General features: G+C 41.1%; 1 protein-coding gene across 2 annotated transcripts in view; it reads left to right on the top strand.

The window, feature by feature from the left end:
• TSNARE1 (t-SNARE domain containing 1) overlaps window positions 1–24,486 on the top strand; it is a 472,330-nt gene that overhangs the window by 284,234 nt on the left and 163,610 nt on the right. For both annotated transcript variants that reach the window (XM_059478742.1, XM_059478733.1), the window contains exons 11-12: window positions 3,279–3,355; window positions 15,335–15,413. In XM_059478742.1, coding sequence (XP_059334725.1) covers window positions 3,279–3,355; window positions 15,335–15,413 — 156 coding nt within the window. The remainder of the gene's footprint in view (window positions 1–3,278; window positions 3,356–15,334; window positions 15,414–24,486) is intronic.

Genomic DNA, 24,486 nt, shown 5'->3' with positions numbered 1-24,486 from the left:
TGATTTTCCTAACAAACTCTGATGCCTGGCAAGTTCAGAGGGATGGAGCAGACCTGGCAAGAAGGAGCAGGAGAGTAGCTCCAAGGTATATTCCATTATGGAAGGTCTTTATTTCTGGGTATTTTTCCTTCTTCTATTTCTTCCTTTGTTTTCCTTACATATATCAAGGACTTTGAGACTTCACATTGCCAGGTTAAATTATTCAGCAGATTTCTTGCTTCAGGTCAGGTTGTTTTTGTGCTCTGTGCTTTATAACTCACCCCTGTTTGGTTTTCCTCAAGTGCAGTTTTTCCTTCCTCACAACTCAGCCCTGGCTCTCACTGATGCATATTTGCTAAACAGTAATTTTAAGTGTTATTGCAACATTATGGAAAGGATCTGTACTCTGCAGCTGCAGATGGTTTGGTTTCAAGTACCTGAATACAAATGGCAAAGCTGAACCAGCACCACTTGCACACAATGTTGAATTTTCTTCCTCATTCTTCTCTACTTCATACAATATCTGGGGATCAGGTCACACACACAGCCCAAATCCTCATGGCTAAATTAGCTGGGAAGGACCCTCTAAGAATTCAATGTATCATCTGTTTTATTCCAATGGAAATGCTTGGGGTGGGTGGGGACATGTGTAATTCAATATATTGCAATGAACCCTGTCTAGGCAAATGTACTTACAAAAACAAATTTGTGAGTTTTAAGCCACCTTCACTTAAAGTGCTGAAAAAGAAGCCCAACAAAATAAAGCAGATTGAAGTGTAGCAAGGATTGTGTTTATATTACAAGGAACAGACACAAAATATTATGTCAGTGACAATTTAGCCAAGAGAGAATAATTAGTATTCTGGGTTTTTTTACTATTATTATTTTTTTGTTTTTATTTTCCTTAATCATCTTTTGCAAAGTCATTAAACAAGAGCAGAGCAAGACATTCAAGTTAATTCTCAGCTCTTCATATTTTGCTAAACTTTAACTTTCTCCCTTAAAATATTTTTACAAAAAGCTCAGAAAACTTCCCTACACAAAAAAAAAAAAAATCACTACTAATTTTTCCTCATTTCCCAGTAGTGATTTACTAACACACTGTGCAAGTACAATCTCAAATTACTTAAACTTCATTGTTTTGCAAAATATTCTGCAGTATTTACAAGTTAGGAATAATACCATCCATAATTAAAGCTTCATTATGCTTGACAAATGAAGGAAAGAAGCACATTTTGTGGTGCATTACCCAGTCTTTTTTTGGGGAGTGGTTTTTTGCTTTATTATGATTTCTCACAGGTTTTTCAATCTTTTGCTTTTCTTCCATCTTCAGTTATTCAACAATTTGGTCTATTCTAGCACTCACAGTGGGACTCCCAGACCTCATTTTAAATTGATGCAGTTCTATTGCATTATGTGTTGAAGTGTTTTGCCAGTTATATTCTCATAGCAAACTTCAGTAGGAGGACATGGATTCATTTTGCACCATTTTCTGAATTTGTTAGTGGGGAAATGGAGTTCTTTAAAAAACATGGTGGAGGCAGTTGGATCTTTTGGGATGAACGTGGAATCCCAGACTGGGACAGGCTGGAAGGGATCACAGTGGGGCCATCTGGTCCCACCTCCCTGCTCCAGCCATCCCAGAGCACAGGCTGCGAAAAATCCCAGAGCAAAAGCTGTGAGAAATCATAATAAAGCCAAAGAGATTGTGTCCAGGCAGTTCTGAAACGTCTCATTATCCTGCTCTGATTTTGTTAGTAATAAATTCAGTTAATATCTGTCTGTTTTGCCCATGATGGTATTTGGAGGGTGAGGTATCCTGGCCCTTAATTTATGAACCCTTCATTATATTTTCAGCCCTCTGTTTACTCACAGAGGGGAGTATTACAGCGACCTGGTGAGGTCTTCAGGTGAGAGAAGGACGAGAATCTTGTTTGATGATCAGAAGGCTGGATTTATTGATATATGATATATAATACATTATTACTATACTAATAGGAATAAAGAGAGAGGTTGCTGAGCTGCTAAGCTAAGAATAGAATAGAAAGAATGAATAACAGGGAATCTGTCCCCGAGCTGGTCCTGTGATTGGCCCTTAATTGTACACATGGAACATGAACCAATCACAGGTGCATCCTATTGCATTTCACAGCAACTGATAATCATTGTTTACATTCTCTTCTGGGGCCTCTGCTTCCCAGAAGATGCACAAATCCCAAAGAAAGGATTTCTATGAAAAAATGTCTGCGACAGGGGAGTGGTAGAGCAGATTGTGTGGGTGCCTGTCATCCAGCCATGCTCAAACAACTCTCAGGGTTCCATGGACTCACAGTTTGCCAGACAGTCTGTGGAATCTCCATTCTTGGGGACACACAAGCCATGCCCTGATCACCCTGCTTTAGTTGTCTGCTCTGAAAATGGCTTTTGGGCAAAATAATTTCCAAAGGTTCCTGCCCATTTCAATGTTTCTATGATTCTCTGACTAGTAAGGCTGAAAAAAAAAATAAACATCCTTTTTTAGAGTCTTTTTTTCTGCTCTGGTAGTGCTGCCTTACTGGTAGTGCATTTAGCAGTGTCTATATTATTATGTCTATTATTGCTAAACAAATTCTTTTTACAAGATTCAGTGTCATATGATGTCAACATATGCTCACATTTGCTCTTTTATATGGTAAGTGTTCAGAAATGAAGGAAACAAACCCATGAGTAATTTGCTGTGTTTTCACAGAGAAAATTTCAGAGCTGAATGCAGTTACTTTTTTTTTTTTTTAACTACTTGAAAACATATAAATGAATGAGTTCATCAAGCAGCTCTTTCCTTATTGCCCTACCAATAAGGTAATTTCAAATTCAGGGAGTTTTTGATTGTATCCATCAGTTTATGAATAGCATCAGATGGATGCTGTGCTGAGAGATGGCCTCTTTTTGTGTAGGAGAAAACAATCTGAGAATAATGGCCTGCATCACCAATAACTTTTGTAGAAAGGGAAGGGTTTGCCACTGTTGTTTTTCTTTAGTCCTCCACGACTCTGAAAAGCAAGCATAAAATGTGATCATTCCACTTGCTCCTCTCACAAAGCTGGAGTCAGCTGCCTGACTTAGATCCAGCAAACCATGGATCTAATTCCATAAGGGAATTTTTTACTATGGGAGCATTATAACTTCCCCTTTTACTTCTACACCACTGAAGAATTCAGGGTTTGTGTTTTTCTTTGCCAATCTGGACTGTGGAACATGCCTTTTGTACTTGGATATCCCCCATTCCTGGGTAATGGTAATTAGGATTTCTGTCTTTCCAGAGTGACATGTTGGATGTGAACCAGATCATCAAAGACCTGGCCTCCATGGTGCACGAGCAAGGAGACACAATAGGTAGGTGTCACATGAAAATTATGGGCTTTATTACCCTCTTCCACCATTCCAACATGATCTTGTCCCTCACGAGCAGCCCTTTGTTCATTTTCCCTGTGTTTTGAGCATTTTGTACATCCAGAGATGTCTGGATCTGACAAGCTGCCCTGTGCAATAAGGTTCTTATGTTATGGACAGTTTGCTGGTATATTTAGCAAAAAATAGAATTCACAGGGAGATGAATCCATTCCCTTTTGACTGCAAAAAAGGAAGCTGGAGAGTGTATAAAATTAACGGGAAAGGGATCCAATTCTTCCTTTCTACCTGGAACTGTAATAAAAAAAAACAACAGTAGTGGCAATTATTATGATGATTATTGATGAAATTAGGGAAAATTAAGGAGCTTTTTTGTTTCCAAATAGAATTTTCATTCCACATAGCAGGGTGTGTCTAATTAAATTTAGAGAAGCCTCAAGATGTACCCATATAAAGTCTGTAGTTTCTGCCCATTAGTTGATCTCCTCTTGTTCTGCAGCTACCAATGACTAGGAAAAAATTGGGTGGAGAAAACTGGGATAAGAGATGAGAGTCACTCCTAATCCTATCTTTAGGAGATGAGAGTCACTCCTAGTCCTATCTTTATCTTCACTGCCAGCCCATCACTGGGAGCCACCAGTTCTTGTTAACAAAGAGAAAATGCACTTTAGATCAGCTCTCTCTGACTTCAGTCACTGCTCTTTTCTGCTGATGTGAAGAAAAAGCAGACTATTTTTTTCTCTATCTCTTGTTTTTTATATGCCCAATAATAATATGTGGTACTTCTGAAACAACTGTTCACTTCCAAAATTGGGAGCTAATTGTCCTAAAGGCTGGTTGAGGGACCTAAACTCCAGAGCAGCAGGATTTATGGGGATATTTCTCACCTAAAGGCTCAGCTGGAATTCTCAGTGGTGCTCCTGGGAGCAGAAGCAAGTCCTGAGACAGCCATATGCAGATTTTAAAAGCAGAAACTCTTCTCTGCTGCTTGTTAACCACTCTGGATTTCTTTACTGGTTCATATCTCTGCAAATTTGCATTACCATAAGATACTTCCTTTTACACTAAAATGAGTGATCTACACCCCTCTGAGAAACACCACTCAGGTTCACAGGGGCAGCAAAAAGAAAAAAAATCAAAATTATATTTAAAATCAGAGTTTTTGTATATTCTTTTTTTCTTCTTCTTTTTTTTTTTTTTTTTTTTCCTCTTGATGCTGTTTTGAAAGCTTATTTTTTTGCATGGATAGCTTTGGAGCCTGATTCATCTCTAAAAGCACATCAGATGCTAATGCCTTGAGGGACATGACAACATACATCAGCTAGCTTCAAGATCCTCACAACTCCTTTTCTTCAGGCAATATTTATTACTTTAAGACTTTACCCATGCATAGAAGCCATCCCAGTATTAACTTCCCTGTGAGAAGCTGTTAGACTAAGTAGGACATTTTGTCTTTGAGCCAGCATAAGGTTTTTGTGAGTTTTTTTGTTGTTCCTCTCTTACACTTCAGCAGATTTTTAACAGTTTTTTTAAGGACTATCTTTTAATCCTGACAGGCAATCAAGGTATCTTCCCAAGCAATTGCTGGAGGGTCCCACCGTTTATCTTGTGACATTCATATTGCACAAAAGTAAGGGAGATAAAGAATCAGGAGGCAAGAGATGCTGAAACCCCCACAGTGAAAATTCCATGATGACAAGAGACAGCTCTCTTGGCACTTGTTTTATTTTTTTAGTCCATTCCTCTGACATGCATAGAATGAAAGCTCTGTGTGTGCTTGTCTAGGAAACTCAGGGAAAATACAAAACCAGGGAATATGAGATGAGATGGGCAAAATACTCCCAGAGAAAATCCCTCTTTGGTTCACCTGAGCTGGGGAGAATTGTGGGGAAGAGTGTGTCTGGTCTGTGCATGGCACAGGCAGAGTATCTCTTGCTTCTTACAAAAATCGAAAAGAAGATTTTTTTGGCATGTGGGCCATTTCCTTAATGAACACTCTGATAACACTGGGAGAGCAATTTCTGTCATGCAGGGAAGAAATAGAATGCAGACTTGGGAGAGGATATCTCTCTTATTTTGTGTCTTCTGCAAACAAACTCTGTGCCCAAGTTCCTGGTCATGGCATCTCTTTGATACAAATATTTAATTATAAATCACCATATCAGTGAGCCCAAACCTTTGAAACCAAAACAAGCCAATGGCCTGGGTTAGGTGGGAATCAGCAGAATTTCCCCAACAGAATCCTGTAGGAGCTCTTGGCAAAAACATCCCAGTGCTGCTTCATCACATTGGGCTGCTGGTGGGGGCAAAGAGGGCAAGGAGGAGGATACTAATAGGAGAAAACCATAACTGGCTGTAGAATTGGTGTTGGTGACATGGTTGGGGTTCAGTGGGACCCTGTGTGGGGATTTTCAGCTGCTTTGGAGAAATGGGATCCAGCACATAAGGAGATTTTTAGTAATGGTGGGAGAGGGAGGGTGTGACCAGCAGTCCTGTGGGAGCAGAGGACAGGATTGCTGGAAAAAAGACATGGGGTGGTGTGGCAGGAAAAATTCCCAAAGCCACCAAAATGAGGTCTGGGCAGGGAAGTGCCTACCAGGCACCACCATCATGGACAAAAATCCCAAATCCTCTGCAGGAGCTGAGCACTCTGAGGTGCTAAATGCACAAAGTATCAGGAATAAACATGAGGTGTTAGAGATCTGTGTGAAGTTGCAGGGCTACAGTTTTGTTGGGATGATGGAGATGTGGTGGGTTGGCCCCTTGATGAAGTGTTGCCTTGGAGGGATGAAGGCTCTTTTAGGAAGGGCAGGGTAGGAAAATGAGGAGGAAGAGTTGCCCTTTGTAGAGAGAGCAGCTGGAGTGCATGGGATGATGCCTGGGGATGGATGAGAAGCTGATGGAAATTTTATGGGTCAGGATTAAAAGGAGGACAGGCAGAGTAGATGAGGCCCTCTGCAGACAGACAGGACAGCCTCACCTTTTCAGATTCTGGTCCTCATGGCGGATTTCAGCCACCCCAGTATCAAGTGGTAGGACAGCACAGCAGGGCATAAATATTCCAGAAGGTTCTGGCATGCATTGAGGACAGCTTTGGGGATCTGATATACAAATTGCAAGATCTCCAGATGGCCAGCAGAGGTTCATCTCCAATAAATTTTACTGTCATGGTAGCAGAAAGATTCTGAAGCCAAAGCATCCAAGGATTCAAGGCTTGGCACTGTGAGAAGTAAATTCTGTTGGAGGTGGTTGCAACAGCAACAATCACTCCTTTCCATGCTCCTAGATGGCCACTCAGCTGAGCTGTAAGTTCCCCAAAAGTCTGAAATATTCCCAGTATTTCCCACTTAGCATCTCTAGTTTATATTTGCGAGCTTGTACTTTGATTGGTGGCACTGGGATGTGTATGCAGACTTCCACGGAATCAGTTTTGTGTCTGCTGTTAGGGAGAAGAGAATCCTTAAATCCTCACTTCCTCTGAAGAAAGTGTCAACAACACAGCAGCCAATATTTGTATTGGAAGCTGATGAAAGCAAGTGCATATTTGTCCAATTTGTAGGCTTCTGTTTGTCTTGTAAGTGAGAAGAAAGTTGACCTGAATAAGAGTTAATGCTCTTTTTTTTCTTTTTTGCCCATGGCAAAAGGAAATTATCTGTGTTTTAGAAAGGCTGATTTCCATGCCACCTGTGTATGGAACCTTAATAGTTATGCCAAAATAACACTCAAAACCTACACCTCTTATCAAAACTGCTCCACTTCAACTTCCACCACTTCTATCCCTGTTTACAGCTCCATTGCATTTCACAAAGCCACAAGGAAAGACCCACATTGTTCTGAAAACATTTCACACTTTTAAAAGCATCACATTTCTGACTCTTGAGCAGTTTTGGAACCAAGCTTTGTGTATCTGTATCCTTCCCTAAAATGGGAAAAGATCCCAAGCTCACACAGTCACCACCTATTTTAATATCACAAGAACAGCAACACAGGAAGGAATTTACCACTTCTTAGAGGAATTTACCTCTTTGTCCAAAATGAATGTACACAAATCTATATTGCACAGCAAATCTCACTGGCTGAAAGAACCATGGAATCATAGGAGAATTTGGGTTGGAAGGGACCTTAAAGATCGACCACTTCCAACCCCTGCCATAGGCAGGGACATCTTCCACTATCCCAGGTTGCTCTGAGCCACATCCAGCCTGGCCTTGGACAATTCCAGGGATGGGGCTTTTTTGGGAAACCACAACTTCTCTGGGAAACCTGTGCTAGGGCCTCCCCACCCTTACAAGGAAGAATTTCTTCCTGCTAAACCTACTCTATTTCAGTTTTAATCTATTCCCTCTTGTCCTGTAACTCCAGGCTCTTGTAAATAATCTCTCTCCATCTTTCTTGCAGGCTCCTTTCAGGTATTTGAAGGCCACAATTAGATTGGTAAAACCCTTCTCTTTTCCAGTATGAGCAGTTCCAATTGTCTCAGCCTTTCCTCTTAGGAGAGGTGCTCCATCTCTTTAATTAACTTGGTGGCCTCCTCAGAACAGATCAATGTCCTACTGTGTCAAGCTTAAGATTTCCTCAGACTTTGTTTTTAGACCAATACTTATCCAGACTTAGATGTTGGTGTTACCTGGCTTTCACTTCACTTCAGTCTTGAAGTCCGGACTTTTTATATCTAAAAATAACTGGGTGAAAAATATTCTTAACATGATCTAAAGTCGATGGTCCTTCACTTAACAAACATCTCTGCCTGGTATCTGTCAGGCTGGAGCCCAGAGACCTGGAAAAAGAAGTAAAAACATGGCAGCTGTTGCTTTTCTTTGGTCAGGAGGAGCTTCTTGATGGGTCCATGAGTTCAGCTCTTGAGTGATGCTGAAGTGCCACATTGTCACTTATTACCTAGTGATGATAACAATGGCAATGCACTTCCTTCAAAGGAAAAGGTATTTGCATGAATGCAAATGGGTTGCTTATTTTGTAAGCTTTGAAATGCAGGGAGAATTTTTCAGTTTGGGGTTTGCTTTTCTTTTTAATTTTTTAATATTTTTTTCCTGTGAAATCAAGTCCAATCAGGCCTTTCTGACCTGAAAGCTGGTTCGACATGTAAACACTGTCAAGAGGGCCCATCAGCACGTCCTCCTCCAGTCTGACTGCCTGGATGGCACAGCCAGGAGTCTCTTGTCAGACTGCAAACTGAGCTGGGAAATCATTCAACTGGATCCTTAACTAAACCCTCCCGAGTTATGTGCCTCAGTTGTGACATCTGCAGAAAATGAACACATCTCGAGAACCCCAGATACCTGAATTTAACAGCTTTAATATCTCTGATCAGTTGAATGTGGCCTGAAAAGTCTCTCATTTGGTTGAGATCCCTAGTGATCTCAGAGGAAGCTGTTATGGGAATGTTAAATGTACATTTATGGTAAATGTACATTTGTGTTCTTATTGGCTCCTGATGGATTGGTAAATCTTCTCTTAGCTGTGTTGCTTTCAGCCACTTGGTGAGACCCAGAGTAAAGTGTCAGTACAGAGCAGAGCCCATGAAGGAAGGGTGCACTGGGGTGTTCCTGAATCTATTCCACTTTCCACTTCTTTGCCCACCTTCAGTTTATTCCCTGTCATCAGTTGTGTTTCTGCTAAGTCTAACAAAGCCTGATTGCAAACCACCTCAGCTGCTGAAATTGTATGGTTTTATTATCCTTATGGTGTTATTATCCTTAATTACCTTGTAGGCAACAATTTGAAGGACGTGGTCAGTGGGTCACTGGCACAGAGTGACAATTTGAAGGACATGGTCAGTGGGTCACTGGCAGAGAGTGACAATTTGAAGGACATGGTCAGTGGGTCACTGGCAGAGAGTGACAATTTGAAGGACATGGTCAGTGGGTCGCTGGCACAGGTTGCCCAGAGAAGCCGTGGCTGCCCCACACCCCTGCAGGTTTTCCAGGCCAGGTCGGATGGGTCTCTGACCAACCTGGTCTAGTGGAAGGTGTCCCATGGCAGAGGGTTAGAACGAGATGATCTCTAAGGTATCTTCTAAGCCAAATCATTCTGTGATTCCATGGTGTGTTCTATTCCACTCACTTTGACCTGTTTACCTGGACTGCAGCAGTGGGGGCCTCCACTGAAGCTCTCTGGACAGGGCTGGACACCCTCAGTCTCCTGTGAGGCACTGGTGGGTGACCTCTGCTGTGACAAAGTTTTTGGAGCCATGTGTGGGCTACTATGATCTCTGACCAACTAATTTTACTGGAGATTACAAGCAACACAAAAATTGCGTGAGCTTTTTTGCTTCTCTCCTCCTGTTGCTATCTGTGAGTGTGATTTTTGTGTCCTCCTTTGCATGGGGACTCTTACACTCAGCTCTTGTGCTGGCGGTGCTGCTAAGGCAGCCCGTGCTGGTTTACAAGGAGAAGAGTGATGGGCAACTCTACACTTGCAAATTTTCTAACGCCTGAAGATCTGTCTGCTGTGTTTATTTCTGTGTTTGACCCTCATAATGTGATTGGGCTGGTATAATTACAGTTAATGAGCCAGCTAATTTTGTACAAGAAGCAAAGCTCTTCCTTCCACGAGGTTTATTGCCACCCGTAGGATCCTTCTCACATCAATTTATCCAAAGCAGTTTTTTGGGGAAGTTAGAACTGCCGTGGTCTCAGTTTCTAATAATGCTGCAATTGAGCAGTAAATGTCAGAAAGGCAGAAGCTGCTCAGGTGGGTGGTTTATTTCTGCTGGGAGGTGCAATTCTCTGCCAGACTGTTTGGGAAACGTGGCTTGAGCAGTTTAAGTAAATCAAACGAGCCATGTAAAGCAAAAGAGGTCAAGCGAGTTGTAAATATCAGTGACCTTACTTGCTAGGTAAAATATATGATCTTTCCAAGACAGCAAGCAGATATAAAATATATTTATTTCTATGAATCCACACCCCTACCAACCTTATTATTCTGGTGACAAACTCAGAGTGAAACTACTTTCATCAGCAACAGGACTTGATAACTCAGCTGTGGGATGGAAAGTGAGTTTTGTGTTAATTATAGACAAAAACAGACTTCTGAAAAATGCTGCACACAAATGAAATGAAGGGATTTATTCAAGCTTTCGATTCACAAGCTGGATTTGGAAAAAAAAATTGGTCTTGACTTCTTTTTTATTGTAAATTTAAAAAAACATATTTTAGTTTTTTTTAACTTGGATGTCTTACGGAATTAAAAAAAATAAATTGTATTGAGTGTAAATCACAAGGGAAAGGTTTACAAGAGAAGTTATGGAATCCCCATCCCTGGAAGAGTTCAAGGCCAGGTTGGACAGGGCTTGAAGAAACCTGGAATAGTGAAAGATGTCCCTGCCTGTGGCAGGGGGTTGCAACAAGATGATTTTCAGGCTCCTTCCAATTCAAACCAGCCCATGATTCTCTGATTCTGTGAAAAGAAAGGGTGTGCTACAGGCAACTCTCTGGAATTTCCCTTTCAAAGCTATTTGAGCTGTTTTGCCCTGTAAATTACTTTCAAAGATTATTTGGGGAATAAAAAAAATCTGACGCACCCCTAAATTACTTCACAAAAAACCCCCTCATGTTGAAATAACTTTTTTTAATCAGCAAACGAAAGAAATAGGGAAAAAAATTAATCATGGGTGTTGTTGTGATATTATAGCCTCAAATGTGCTAATTTTGTGGGTTTAAAGGATTGATTATCCCAAGCCATGTCAGAGCATCCTGTGGGATTTGAGGAGCCCTTGGATGGGTGACTGAGAGTGTGCAGTGGTCGCTGGGTCCAGGACCTGCACCCTCAGGACACTGCTCATATGCTCACCCTTCTTCTGTGGCAAACATCAGGAATTTGAGGCCACTTTTCTCTGTAAGAAAGAACATAAATTGCTTTGCAGATGCCAGAGTGAAAATATTTCTTCACTCTGCCATTTAGCACCGAGCAGGTGATAGGAGGTGCCTCATTCTCTTACAGGATGTGTTGTTTTCCAACAGGAAAATGTTTTAAATTTAAATCTCTGGGAGATGTATCCTGGCAGGCATGGCAAACCCCTGGCAGGGCAGTACCATTTTTCAGCACATCCATATGCAGCAGATATTTGACATTTCCAAGATGCATTTCAAGGACAGTATAAATCATTCAGGAGAAAAAGTGCTGTGAATTTATGCTGGTGTTTGGCCATTGCCCTGTAGCCACTTTTATTCATTCAGACCAAGGGGTTTGGGCTGTTGGCTGAAAAAAAACCCAACAGTAAGACCTGGTTGTGACATTTTAGGGTACTTTAAATACTCTTTCCAGGCCTGCCTGGAAAATGGTGCTGGGTGGTTGTTCAGTGCCTCAGTCCTTCCTCTCAGGGCTGTGATTTGTTGTGCGGCAGAATTAGAGCTCTGCTAAAATCAGATGGGAAGGTAAGTTCTATCTGCCTTTTTTTTGGAAGCAATAATCACAGCTCCTGATGACTCACAGTGCTGAAAATTGTATTTTCTTGCACCACTCTAAGCCAGTGTGACCCATTTACCCTGAATTTAACATACGAGCACATTTATTTTATAAATCCTCTCGTGTGCAGAATTTACAACTCGATGTTTACATTGAAGTTTGAAAATTACTAACCCTGAGCCATTTTAAACTTTGCTCTGGAAGAATTGTCGTGGTTTTCCTTCCCTTTAACAGCCACAGTTCTGTCTTCACTAAGCCTGAAGGCCTTTTGTTTGTGGAATGACACTTAAAACTTTCCAAGTACATGGCAATTCAAATGGGCAAAATTCATTTTCATGCTGAAAGCAATTTCCCTCCAAACTTGGCTTTTAATTAGGAAAGAAACCTCTATGCATTACCAAAATACTCCTTTTTTAAAATTTTTTCTTCTTCTTTTTATTGTGCCTCTCAGTGTGCTATATTGATTATTTTTAGCAAGAAGTTGTAGCCATAAAAGAGGGTTAAGCTTATTAAAGTGCTAAAAATAAAAGCATACTATGAAAACCTGAAGGGGCCCATTTTGGTTACTGCCAAGTGGGAGCATTTAAAAATTCTCATTCATGAGCTCTCACTTTCCTGTCTTTAAAGTGATTTAGCTGAAATTCTGCCTTGTGAAACCAATCCATTGTTGCTGCTGTAAAAATCCAGGCCATGTGAGTGATTCCTTGAAAGATTAGGGCATCACCCCCACTCCAGCCAGTGTCAATCCAGTAATTTCCCATATAAGAAATGGTCATCAGAAGGGCTTGATCTCAGGACACAGATAAATAGCTGGAATTGAAAGATACCTCTTGTGGTCATCATTATTTCCATCTCTGCGTGATGGATGTGTCATAAAATCATAAAAAACTGAATCTAAGGCCTGGCTAGCTCTGTCACTTTCACTACTGCTGTTGCAAGACTGTGTTTTAGATGAAAAATTACAAATATTTTCCTAATTCTCTGATGTGTTTGGTTACAAACACCATCTGCTTTGGTGCAGTCCTATCCCTGAGTTTATCAAAATGTCGACTGCATCCCCTTTGGATTTTTGTTCTCAAATTGTAAAATAAATTTGTCACCAGAGTCTGAAGGCAGAAAGCTGTTGTGGGATTCACTTTCTTTGAGAAATTCTGGACCCAGGGCTGGATTATCTCATCTGTTTGGGAACAAACTCACTGTCCCTTCATGCCAAAGGGAAAGGAAAAGGCAGATCCCTCCAGCAGGTTTTTTTCAGCCTGCTGAGGACCCTGCCATCCTTTTTCCTCCATCCCAAGTGAGGTACTTTGTGAAGGAGCCTGAAAGTGGCCAAGGTGAGGCTGTGAACCATCACTTGTTCAGCAAAGATTCACTGAAATATCTATCAGTGACATATTCATCATTGACTTATTAACATCATTGAATTATTGCTTATTTCTCTGTGATTTCAGCCAAATTCTCTTTCCTCTCCTCGCTTCCCTGTGTTAATCAGCAGAAATATCTGCTTAAATTGCTTTACATATTTATGTCTCATTATTGTAGAGTTTTAGAGCTGGTTTGGTGGGGTTTTTTGTTTGTCTTAGTTTTCCCCTGTGCCTCAGGATTACAAGTTGCTTCAAAAAATAGGATTTAAATGGGAGCTTTATTTATTCCAAGGCTGGTATTCCACCACTGGCAGAAGGAGTGAGCAGAAATAATTCCACCAGGGTCCAGGCTCCCTCTGTGACTTGCAATCAACTCACCCAGGACATGGAGCACATCCTTCTTATCTGGGAAAAACAGAGATGATGTTCTCAAAAGCTCTGCCCAACGTGTGGTTCTCCCATTCTAGGGAGCTCTAAGGGGGTGTGCATAGTGCTTAATTTTATCTAACAAAGGCAAATCTCCTCAGGCTGCCCTGCAGGCAGAGGAAAGTGTTGGGTTCCTCTGGGGGGCCTTTTAAGGGAGCTAAATTAAGCTGCTTCTATGATTTCCTCCTTCCCCAGGAGATGTGCAGACAGATTACTCTTGTTTTTGAAGGATATATTTAATACATTTCTCCTCTGTAGCTCCTCTCTGCCTAAATGATTCATTTTCTGAGGCCAATCAGCCTTTAAGAGATGTTGAGCAGTGAAGGGTGTCTGCACTAAGATCCCAAGGAACTTTATACATGACCAAGTTCTGTTACATTGATTAGGCACTTGGGGTTTTGCTCTTTTTCTTGTTTGTGGGGTTTTTTTCCTTTTCTTTGCTTTTCTAAAAATGGATTTTATTTTAAGTGCATAATTACCTTAATGGACTTTAACACTGTTTCATTTAAAAATGGCAAAAATGTGAATGCAAGCACTTTCCACAAATTATCTGAAAGCCCTCATTTCTTTGTCCACCACAAAAGTGGCAAGATTAATTCCTGTTCTTTCCTTTAGAACCTTAAGGAATAAATTGCTTTAATCTTTTGTGGCATGTCTTAATCCAACTCCTTATACTTTTAATTGAAGAATTTCAGTTGATTTTATTAAGGATTAGAGAAATCCCTGGAACTTTGTTCTCCAATTTCTACCTGAGGCTGAGTTCACCTGATCGAGTTCATGCACTCTGTGGTTTATTTTGTGTTCAAAACCACCCATTTGATCAAGAAACAGACCAAGAACACATCCTCTTCCACTGTGAGCAGAAATTATTGGTTGCACATCTCTTGAGGGTAGAGATTTCCAAGATTTCTGCTGGAAACACAAAACCTTTTTTGCAGGTTTTATATCATAGGTGTCAGGAGTCAATATTTGATTTTGATGGAATTGGGGACCTGCCAGTTGTGATGGGTAGCTGATGCTCTTTCTTTTCCAGTCTCATTTTGATTCCCTCTGGCTCATCCAGGCTTCCCCCAGTGCCAAACATAGCAATGTAGGGTGAGATTCTTCTCCCTTAATTGTAGATTCCAGCAATTTTTCTCAATCTGAGCCATTTTACAGACCTCCACTGCAGCTTGGAAATGTGATCCAGAAATTTGGCTTGTGGTTTGTTTAATCTGATCCACTCCTGGAGAGTGGGAGGAATTGTACATCGTGGATTTACTCTCTGTGACATTGTCTGAGATGAATTGATCAAGAACAGACACCTGGGCATGGTCAATAACCCACATGGACCCACATGAATTTTATCCCTGAGCTCTAATAATGAGATGATTTCAACTGCCATGATCCTTCTGTAATTTAATCCAGTAAATTTGTGAGTCTTGAGCTACTTTCTGTTGGATTCCCTGTCACTCTTCCCATTGATTTCAGAAGGAATGGGATGAGAGGCAACCTCCATCCCATCAGAGGAGAGCTGTCAGTCATCCTGCCTCTGACTGATGGGTTGGATGTTTGTCAAAATGGGTGTTGGTCCTACTTGCCTGCAGAAATACAACAAACAAGAGGCTGCTCCTCTCTTTATGCCCATGAGTAAATTGCTGAATTGCTATTGGTGTAAAATCTTTATTTTTTTCATTTTATTTGTCATTTGTATTTTTTTTTTTTTTTGTAATTTGGTTCAATTACCCTGTAATTGTCTTCTTTTAATTTGCAGACAGCATTGAAGCTAACATTGAGGCCTCTTCTTCCAATGTAGAATCAGCCAATGAGCAGTTGGCAAAAGCAAGTCAGCACCAAGTAAGTGGGACTAAAAAAACCCCTACAAATGCTTTCAGTGATAGTATTTACAATCAACAAAACACCTGGCAGCTGTGAACCACTGGGCACATGGATTTGTGCTACCTGGAAAGATTATAAAGCATATTCTAAGTATTCTAAACCTTTTTTTATAAATAAATATTGATATATATATATATGATTAGATTACCATAGCACAGCCAATTTGCTTTAGAGTAGTCATTAAGAAATCTGCATATTAAACAGACATTTGCCAGTAGGAAAGTCAACAATTAGCTACTGTTGTTCTTGGAAAGGCACCATAAAAAGCACATCATTTAAGTGCATATGTGCTTCTGTTTGGTGTGTTTCCCTATAATCAGGCAACAGTACTTTAAGAAAACAAGTTGAGTTGTCAAACAACACAATGTGGTTGGTGAATAATGGCTGTGGTGGTGGTGTTCAGCACTTTTCAAAAGCAATTTGAGGGAATTTTTTGTGAATTGTTTTTTTTCCTTCATTGGATCAAGAATAAAACATAAACATACACACACAAACATTAATCTTTTTGAAAACAGCTTGCCCAGAAAGAACTCTTTGATGGTTATAGTTAGTACTTTCTAGGGGGATGAAGGGGGGTGGGGGGATGAACAATCAAAAAATTGTTATCAATTGCATTCTGACTGACAGAAGAAAAACCTGCTAGTTTTCTTCTTTCCTCAAGCATAAGTTGGTGATTTCCATATGTTTGGAGTTTTGACAAAATTTAGCTGAGGTCGCTTTCAGACCAAAGGAGAAAAGCTCACAGGCATTCTATTCTGATGCAATAGAGTGACGTGATTTTAAAATTATCTACAGCTCATTTTCTGGTGAAACACATTGTCCCAATTTAGGGTAATAAGGTTGAGTTTTGTAGAACTTTTGATATTGCGGAAAATAAGCGCTGTCTCTGGCTCCATGTTGGTTTTTAATGTATATATATTTAAGATAATGTGCGTCGCCCTGCATGTAATCCTGCATTCACTTTGAAAATAACTTGTTACATGAAGTCTAAAATGAAACTGGAATGGATTTAATACTTGACCTGACTGTAGAGCTGATTGCAAAGCTGCAAATGAGTTAATGATGACTTTGGCTAAGAAGGTCAAAGAGGAGTCAGGCAGAAAATGAATGCAGCACAGTCTAAAGGCTCTGCTTTCTTCAGCCAGCAGGAGCTGCTGAAATAGCCTGCCCAGACAGGAGGCCCTTTTTCCTCAGATATGTTCATCAGGAAAAAGATAAAGCCAGTTTTAGCGAGGCAACCCCTGCCAGGGGCATAAATATGAACTGATTGGTGTACATGAGAAAACAGAGTCTCTCTTGCACTTGAAACAAGCCCATAAAATGACAAATATCACTTAAGAAACTTTGGCTGCTAAAGGAAATGTGCAATCCAGATCTCCTGTGGAGCACAGGGAACTGTCCTGTGCCCTACTGGATGTGGATCACCAGAAAAATGTGTATAAACCTGCAGAGTCCTTGCTTCTTTTTTGCCAGGGTTGGGATTAAATGAGTGAGACAATATTTCTTGTTCGGACTCAGATGTTTATTAGTTCTTATTTATGTTGCAGTCTCACAAACCCTGAGTTCTACAGCACTTCACTATAACAAACTGAAAATTGAGACCCATTTCTCTTTCTACAAGGCCTTTTAAGGATAAATTTCTAATTAAGAAATGACACCTAAATTATTTTTACTTTTAACCCAATAACCAACCACCCCTGGCTCGAAATGAGGATTTTTTAATCCAATTGCACAAAACCACCCAAACCCATGGAGAAGAAGGTGAAGGACCAGCCTCCTCCCTAAAACCTCCATCTTGCTTTATATACGTATTACTGCATTCTAAAACTTTAAACTCTAAGTTTTCCACCATGAGATATTACACTTCTACTCAAACTCCACACCCATAATCTCAGTTCTATCATTCAATTTTGGAAGCCTTCTCCACAGCCTCAGTTTAAATGCATGTTCTCTTGGAGGTCAGTGCCTGTCAGCACAGAAAGTCTAAAATTCGCAGCAACCAGGGTTCCAACATAAACCCAGCTCCCTCTGTGTCACCATGAACAGAAAATGAGGTGACATTTTTGTCACTTCCACTGCTGGCCTGGGGCTGGTCAAGTTGCCTCATGTGTTGTGTGTCACAAAATCTGCTCATCTTACACCCAAAGGGACACGGTCCCCATGGTGGGACAGGAAGGGCCCCGGTGCCACAGCCCTCAGGGATGCTGCAGGGAGGAAGGCTGGTGCCCCTCGCAGACATTTGGATAATGCAGTGTGAGTGCAGACCGTCCTTCCTGGTGTTTTGCCTGGTTTTGGATGATTAGGAAATATCTGGGATGGGTTTGGGAGAGCTATCAGCCAGATGGCCCAGTGGGTGAGATGCTTTTAAGGGACCTGCCAGAGCTCTCCATGCTCCAAATTCCATCTGTGCTGCTCAGGGACCAAAGGCACAAACTGTTTCTTAAATCTTACTGGGCAGTTTTCCTTCTCATGTTAAGCTGCTAATTCATGAGTGTGTTTGCTTGTTACTTATGTTACAGTGTGATTATCCTGTAAATGCAGGCTGGCTTACAAACATTTGTTATTTATTACTGTTTATATGTATATAAACGTGTGTGTGTGTGCATGCAGTATTTTTATTAGTAAGTGTAGTGTTTTTATTAGTCTACGAACAAATGCATGCATAAATTGAGAAATCAGAAATGTCAACACCACTGAAACATTTGAGTTTAAGACCTTCTGTAGAACTTAATGGAGGGATTTCTGTCAGGAATAATGATTCAGTGGCTGGTTATTTAGCATAATATTTGCATGTAACCCATGCAGTCACTTCAACAATACAACTTGGAGAACAGTCCCAACCTGCACATTAACATAACAAAGAACCAGTAAATTGTTTTTACTTAGCTACTAGAAAATAAGACATTTAGTTTCCCTGAAATGCTAGAAATGTTTAAAAAAGAAGTAAATATCTTCACAAGGAGCTCCTTTGTCTGCATTTTAAATTTGGTAAGGTGCTCCTTCCTCTTGAGATGTGTGCTAACAGCAGTGTTTTATTACTTTGAGTGAATTCTCATGTGCCCCATCTAAACTCTAAAAGATTAGTGGGAGCTGTCAGAGCTTTGGAATACTTATATAAAAGCAGATTTTCTTTTTCTTTCATTTTAAATTATAATTGTAAAATAATTGTTTCTGCCTAAACTATTTTTTACTACAAATCACAGTTAAGCTGCCTCAGTGCATTATCTGTGGGAACACACAGGGTCAAAATGTAGATGAAAGCAATAGGAGTTGAGTTTTGATACAAAAAGGAAGCCTTTTTTTCCATATGAAAACCCTGCTGGTCACAGAAATGTGACAATTTTGACTTTTTTATCCTACTTTGACTAGAAAATAAGAGTTTGAAAAATGACTGAGAGGCAGACAAATGTGGCTGGGAGAAGCCAGTAGAAATTCTCACCTGCACTGGTCCTGCTTCCATGTCTTTGTTTTTAGTATGGGTCTCATTTCTCTTGGGCCTTGAGCAGGAATGATGACTCCTGCCATTAATACCAACAGCCCAGATTTGCCTCTTGAAATTTCCTTTTCCCTGCCCCCAGAGAAAATGATTCATCCCACCCATCTCAAAACACCAATTTTAACTTGGGTCAAACTGCTCTTTGGAAGAGAGGGATTTATTGGACCAGATATGACTGTGTTTGGTGGTGATGGGTGTTTAGGTGTCTAAACCTCTCTTCCATGATACATGAGGAGGAATTGCTTTCAGCACATCTTGTCTCATCCCACAGGAGATGTCTGACATAGGGAGGTCTGCTGGCTGCCTCTTAGGAAAAGCTTGTTTTCTTCATTAAATTGAGATTATATCAATTATACTACAAATATTCCATGGAAAATCAATCCAAATGTCTCTTTATTGGGAAAAAGGGAATATCTAGACACCCAACCTGCCCCTGAGGTTAGTTTAGATGGGCTGGACATCACACCAAAGGGGTGGTTGTGTGGAGATGAGCACTTTTACTTTCCTCACTTTGCTCAGAGCTTTGTGCAGGTGGATTGAGAGGAAGGAGAAGAAACCAACACAAACTCCATGGGTGCACATTAAACCAGTTGCTCTGTTTTTTTCCATGCAAAGTTTGGCCTAAGCTCAGCTTGGCCTCACTGACTGAAGGACTCTGTGTGCTGACTGCTGAAGCTAATTTGTTTTGGAAGAGCTGCTTGTGTTGCTCTGATTCATGCTGGTTGCTTTCCTTCCCTATATCCTCTGTGGAAGTCAAGCTAATTTGGATTCCCTGGCATTGAAAGGCAAACAACAGTTCAGTGACCCACTTGTGTAGTCTAAGAACAGTGAGGTTTTTTCCAGTAATGGAACAATTCCCGGGTCTGGCTTGCATGGGTACACACTTTGAAGGCTGGAGCTCTGAGGAAAAAAAAGCTTCAGAAATCTGTGATATTTGCAGAAATCTTATTGCCTGGTGACCACTGTGATAAGGGTCTGTCTTCAACTTTCACTCAAATTACTCATTGGTATTTAAACAACAAAAGAAAATTTGAGTTTCAAAAATCACCTTCTCAGAGTCATTGAAATTTTTTGGCATGGTAGCCTCTCAAAGCACTTGTTGCTTATAAATATTGTGATAATGAAGATCTCCTCCTTTTCACTGTAGATATGATCTAAGACCTTGTCTTTTGCTGCCACTAAATAATTTTAAACTTAGTTTTATAATTAAGAGCCAACTGGCACCATTATTGCATCCTGACCTGTTCAGCAGTCACACAGCAACTGCAAAGCCATGGGGGACCAGTGTGGTTGGATTCTCTTGATGCAAATTGAGGCCATTTCCCCTTAACCTGTCACTTTGTACCTGGGAGAAGAGACCGACCCCCACCTGGCTACACTTTCAGGGAGCTGTAGAGAGTAAGAAGGTTCTCCCTGAGCCTCCTTTTCTCCAGGCTGAGCTCCCTCAGCTGCTCCTCATCTTGATGCCTCAGGTTTTAGCTTTTATATTTTTCAGATTCTGTGCTGCTTTAGTGTATATTTCTGAGTTTCATATTAGGGGATAGCAAGCCCTCTTAACAGAATAGGGAGACAAAACAATTCCTGCTCTAGCTGGGGACCAAGGACAACTGATCCAAATTTCAGGCCCAAGAACATAAACAATGGCAGAATGAAGACAGAAAACCAAAAAGGATGGGACTTCATGGGCTGGAGCGGTAACTGGACAATTAACTCCAATATGCAAATGGACCAGAACTTATAAAAGTGAGCGACCCCATGACTGGTTGTGCGTTTTGTGACCATTTTGAGTTCTCTTGGGTGTAGCCCTCGCTGGGCTCTTGTGCTGCCAAAGGTGGATCTGTTGAGGCCTCTTAATAAATCCCTCTTAATAAATCCCTACAGCTCCCTGAAAGGAAGGTGTAGCCTGGTGGGAGTCGGTCTCTTCTCCCAGGTAAGAAGTGACAAGTTAAGGGGAAATGGCCTCAATTTGCATCAAGATAATCCAACCATGCTGGTCCCTCATGACTTTGCAGTTGCTACATGACTCCTGAACGGGTCAGGATGCAATAATGGTGCCAGTTGGCTCTTAATTATAAAACTAAGTTTAAAATTATTTAGTGGCAGCAAAAGGCAAGGTCTTAGAGCATATCCACAGTGAAGAGGAGGAGATGATCTTCAAAAGTGTGAGACCCCATGACTGGTTGTGCATTTTGGGACCATTTTGGGTTCATCTTGGGTATAGCCCTGGCTGGGCTCTTGTGCTGCCCAAGGTGGATCTATTGAGGCCTCCTAATAAATCCCTACTTTATTCTTTAGCTCTGTCCAGTCTCTGCTCTAGGTCAGCCTTCACAAGGCATCAATTAGACTGGTGCTCCAGACCCTTCACCAGCAGCAGTTGGTTGGAATAAAACTTCTGCCTCCTTTATTCCTTGCTCACTGGCTCCCTGTAAACAGCAGGCTGAGTTTTCAGATTGTAGAGTGCTTTGTTTTGAAGCAGCTTCTGCCTTTGCCTGCTTTTTTACTGTATTTTAATGCAGCCATTTACAAAACAGCTGCTTTCCGTGGGAAGTGGTGTTCGAGTCAGCGCCAGTCCATGTGATAAATGAACTGTGAGAATCCAGCAACTTAACCTCAGCAAGGTCTGAGCCACAACATTTATTTAAAACTCTCTTTGTTTTCTGTAAATAATGGATCTGTGTGATCAAATATTTATTAAGAAAGGGGTTGTTTAGAGCTTTTGGATGTCATGTGTTCCTGTGTGTAAAGGTAAAATCTTTCAGGCCATTTTTAATCACAGCAGATCATCTCTTCATTTGTACCATCTAAAAGGGGGAGATGCCTGATCCAGGTTATAACTTAGTTTGGTTTTTTTTTTTTCCTTCCCTTTATTATAAAGCACCAACTTTTTTGGGAGAAAAAAAATAAAAATTGTCCACCATGGGCTCATTTTTTATTAAAGACAAACCATTCAAGAAGGAAGAGGAAGGGGCATGAGTGGAGAAGGGAAAGAATCCAAAGGAGGCCATGAACATGATTTGAGGGATGGAGCAGCTTTGCTGTGAGGAAAGCTGAGAGAATTGTGATTGTTCAGCCTGGAGAAGAGAGGACTCCAGCATAAACTTATTGTGGCCTTTGAGGTACCTGGAGGGGCATACAACAAATCTGGAGAGGAACTTTTACAAGGGCAGAGTGATAAGACAATGGGGAGTGGCTTTGATCTGACAGATTGCATGTTTAGATTGGATATTAGGAAGAAATTCTTCCCTGTGAGGGTGGTGAGGCCCTGGCACAGGTTGCCCAGAGAAGCTGTGGCTGCTCCATCCCTGGAATTGTCCAAGGATGGGGCTTGGAGCAACCTGGGATGGTGGAAGGTGTCCCTGCCCATGGCAGGGGGTCGGAACTTGATGATCTTTAAGGTTCCACCTGACCCAAACTATTCTGTCTTTTGGTGTGATATGAAAGACTTGGGAGCAAGTTTAGTGGTGAGCCATTGGTGATCAATCTGTTTTCTCTGGTGAGAAGATGAGTAGGTAGGACAGAGATTTTACTGACTGTTCACCTTGGTGGAATGCAGCTCTGGGGCTCTTCCAAGTCAAGAATATTCTTATTTTAAGAACATCACTTACACTGATTGTGGTGGCCTGCATTCAGTATTTCAAAGGCAAGCATTTTCTCTTTGAAAGCTCTGCACAAGTCTGATCTGTGATGAGTCAGAGATGGCAGAAGGAAATCACAGACTGTCTTTTGTTTTTCTAATTCATTTGTTTAACAGAATCTCTTTCCAGGGTACAATTTCATTTTGAGGGGTCAGAGATTAAAAAGCAATTTTCCCTTGCTAGCAGCAGCATAAACTAGTGAGTTACATTTCTCTTAATGGCCTCATTTAACAGAGGAGTGAATGGAAATCCTTGGTTACTGACTGGAAAACCACACTTAGACTCATCTTTGTGCCCAGTGGCAGCACATATAATAAATTGCACTGCTCAAAGGTCAAAGCTTTGAGAAATTGTATTAAACTTACCTCTTAATGGGCTAGAGATACCAAGGAGTTAGGAATATTATCACTGGAGATGCATACCTAGCTGGGATCCATGGAAATGAGGAACAGAATTTAAGTATCCTTGAGTCCCAGCTGTGTAGCCTGAAGTGTTATTGCACTGGGCTGTGAGCTTGTCACATCTCATCAAGCAGCAAAATGGTCAAGCTTGGTCAGTGTTTGCACTGGAAAGCTCTGCTGAAAATCTGCACAAGCAGGCAGCAGAGTTCTCCTGCTCAGCTTTCCTGTCTGCTGCAGGGACTCTGTCCAGGCAGTGTCACCATTCCTCAAGTATTTCATGTAAAGTCACTTGTAGCCACTTTTGTCCTCACAGAGAAAATCAAGGCAATTTTCCCAAGAGTATTTCTGGGATTTACATTCTCTGAACCTCAGAGAATGATTAAAACAATTCTTGTCTTATTGCTGTGCCTATATTTGTGCAAAAGTAGAATGCAATATGGAGATTTTTTACCCAAAGTCATGGTGTTTTGTTTCCTTGGCCTATCAGGGCCAAGCTTGTGTGTGTGTTGGGACTGTTGGCTGACAATCAAAAGATGTGCAATAAAGTGCAGTTGAGTGCTTAGAAAATTCAGTTTAAATGTAATGTAACATAGTGTAATATAATATAGAATAAAATAGTATAATAAAGTGATTAATTAGCTTTCTGATAAGATAGAGTCAGATGCATCATTCCCCTCCCCTTGTCGGGGACAAAAATGTTATCGATAGTCACTGAAGCATCAGTGAGTCAGAGGAGGCCACAGAGGGGTTGGAGGTCTCCAGCCTGGAGAAAAAAAGGCTCTTGGGGAGACTTTAGAGCCCCTTCCAATGCCTAAAGGGAATGGACAGGAAACCTGGAGAGGGAATTTTAAGAAGGGCTTGGAGTGGCAGGACAAGGAGCAATGGCTTTAAACTGACAAAGGGTCAGTTTCTGTTAGGTATAAGGATGAAATTCTTCACTAGGAGAGTGAAGGCCCTGGCACATATCACCCAGAGGAGCTTTGGCTGCCCCATCCCTGAAAGTGTCCAAGGCCAGGTTGGATGAGGCTTGGAGCAACCTGGGATGGTGGAATTTGTCCCTGACCATGGTGGGGGGTTTGGAAGGCGATGATCTTTGAAGTCCAACCCAAGCCACCAGCTGACTCTTAAGATGCCACATTGGTTTTCAAAGCCACAGTGAAACTAATAGTTGAATTCTACTCTGGGGATTTATATTCCAGTCTCTGTGTCTTGATTTTTAACTTGATTTGTTTGATGAGCACCAGTTTAACAGCCCATCTTTACAAAGGGACAGTGTAAGGGATCTGCAGTCAGTACAGTGTCATCTCATCAGACTTGGTACTTAAAATTTAGGCAGCTGGAAGAAAATGGGCTAAGCTTCCTTCCCCATGCCTCTGGAAGATTGTTCATTCTGTTTCTCTTGGATATTGTACCTCAGTCTGTGATGAACAGTGCCCAGGAGGCAAGCACCTTCAAAAAAACACTTTACTAGACAGTGAGAGTTTGACTTCTTTGCCTAA

The sequence above is a fragment of the Ammospiza nelsoni genome, chromosome 1, assembly GCF_027579445.1.
Source record: "Ammospiza nelsoni isolate bAmmNel1 chromosome 1, bAmmNel1.pri, whole genome shotgun sequence".
Taxonomy (NCBI): domain Eukaryota; kingdom Metazoa; phylum Chordata; class Aves; order Passeriformes; family Passerellidae; genus Ammospiza; species Ammospiza nelsoni.
The sequence above is the reverse complement of the archived record's forward strand: the minus strand, read 5'-3'. Positions and strand labels throughout refer to the sequence as shown.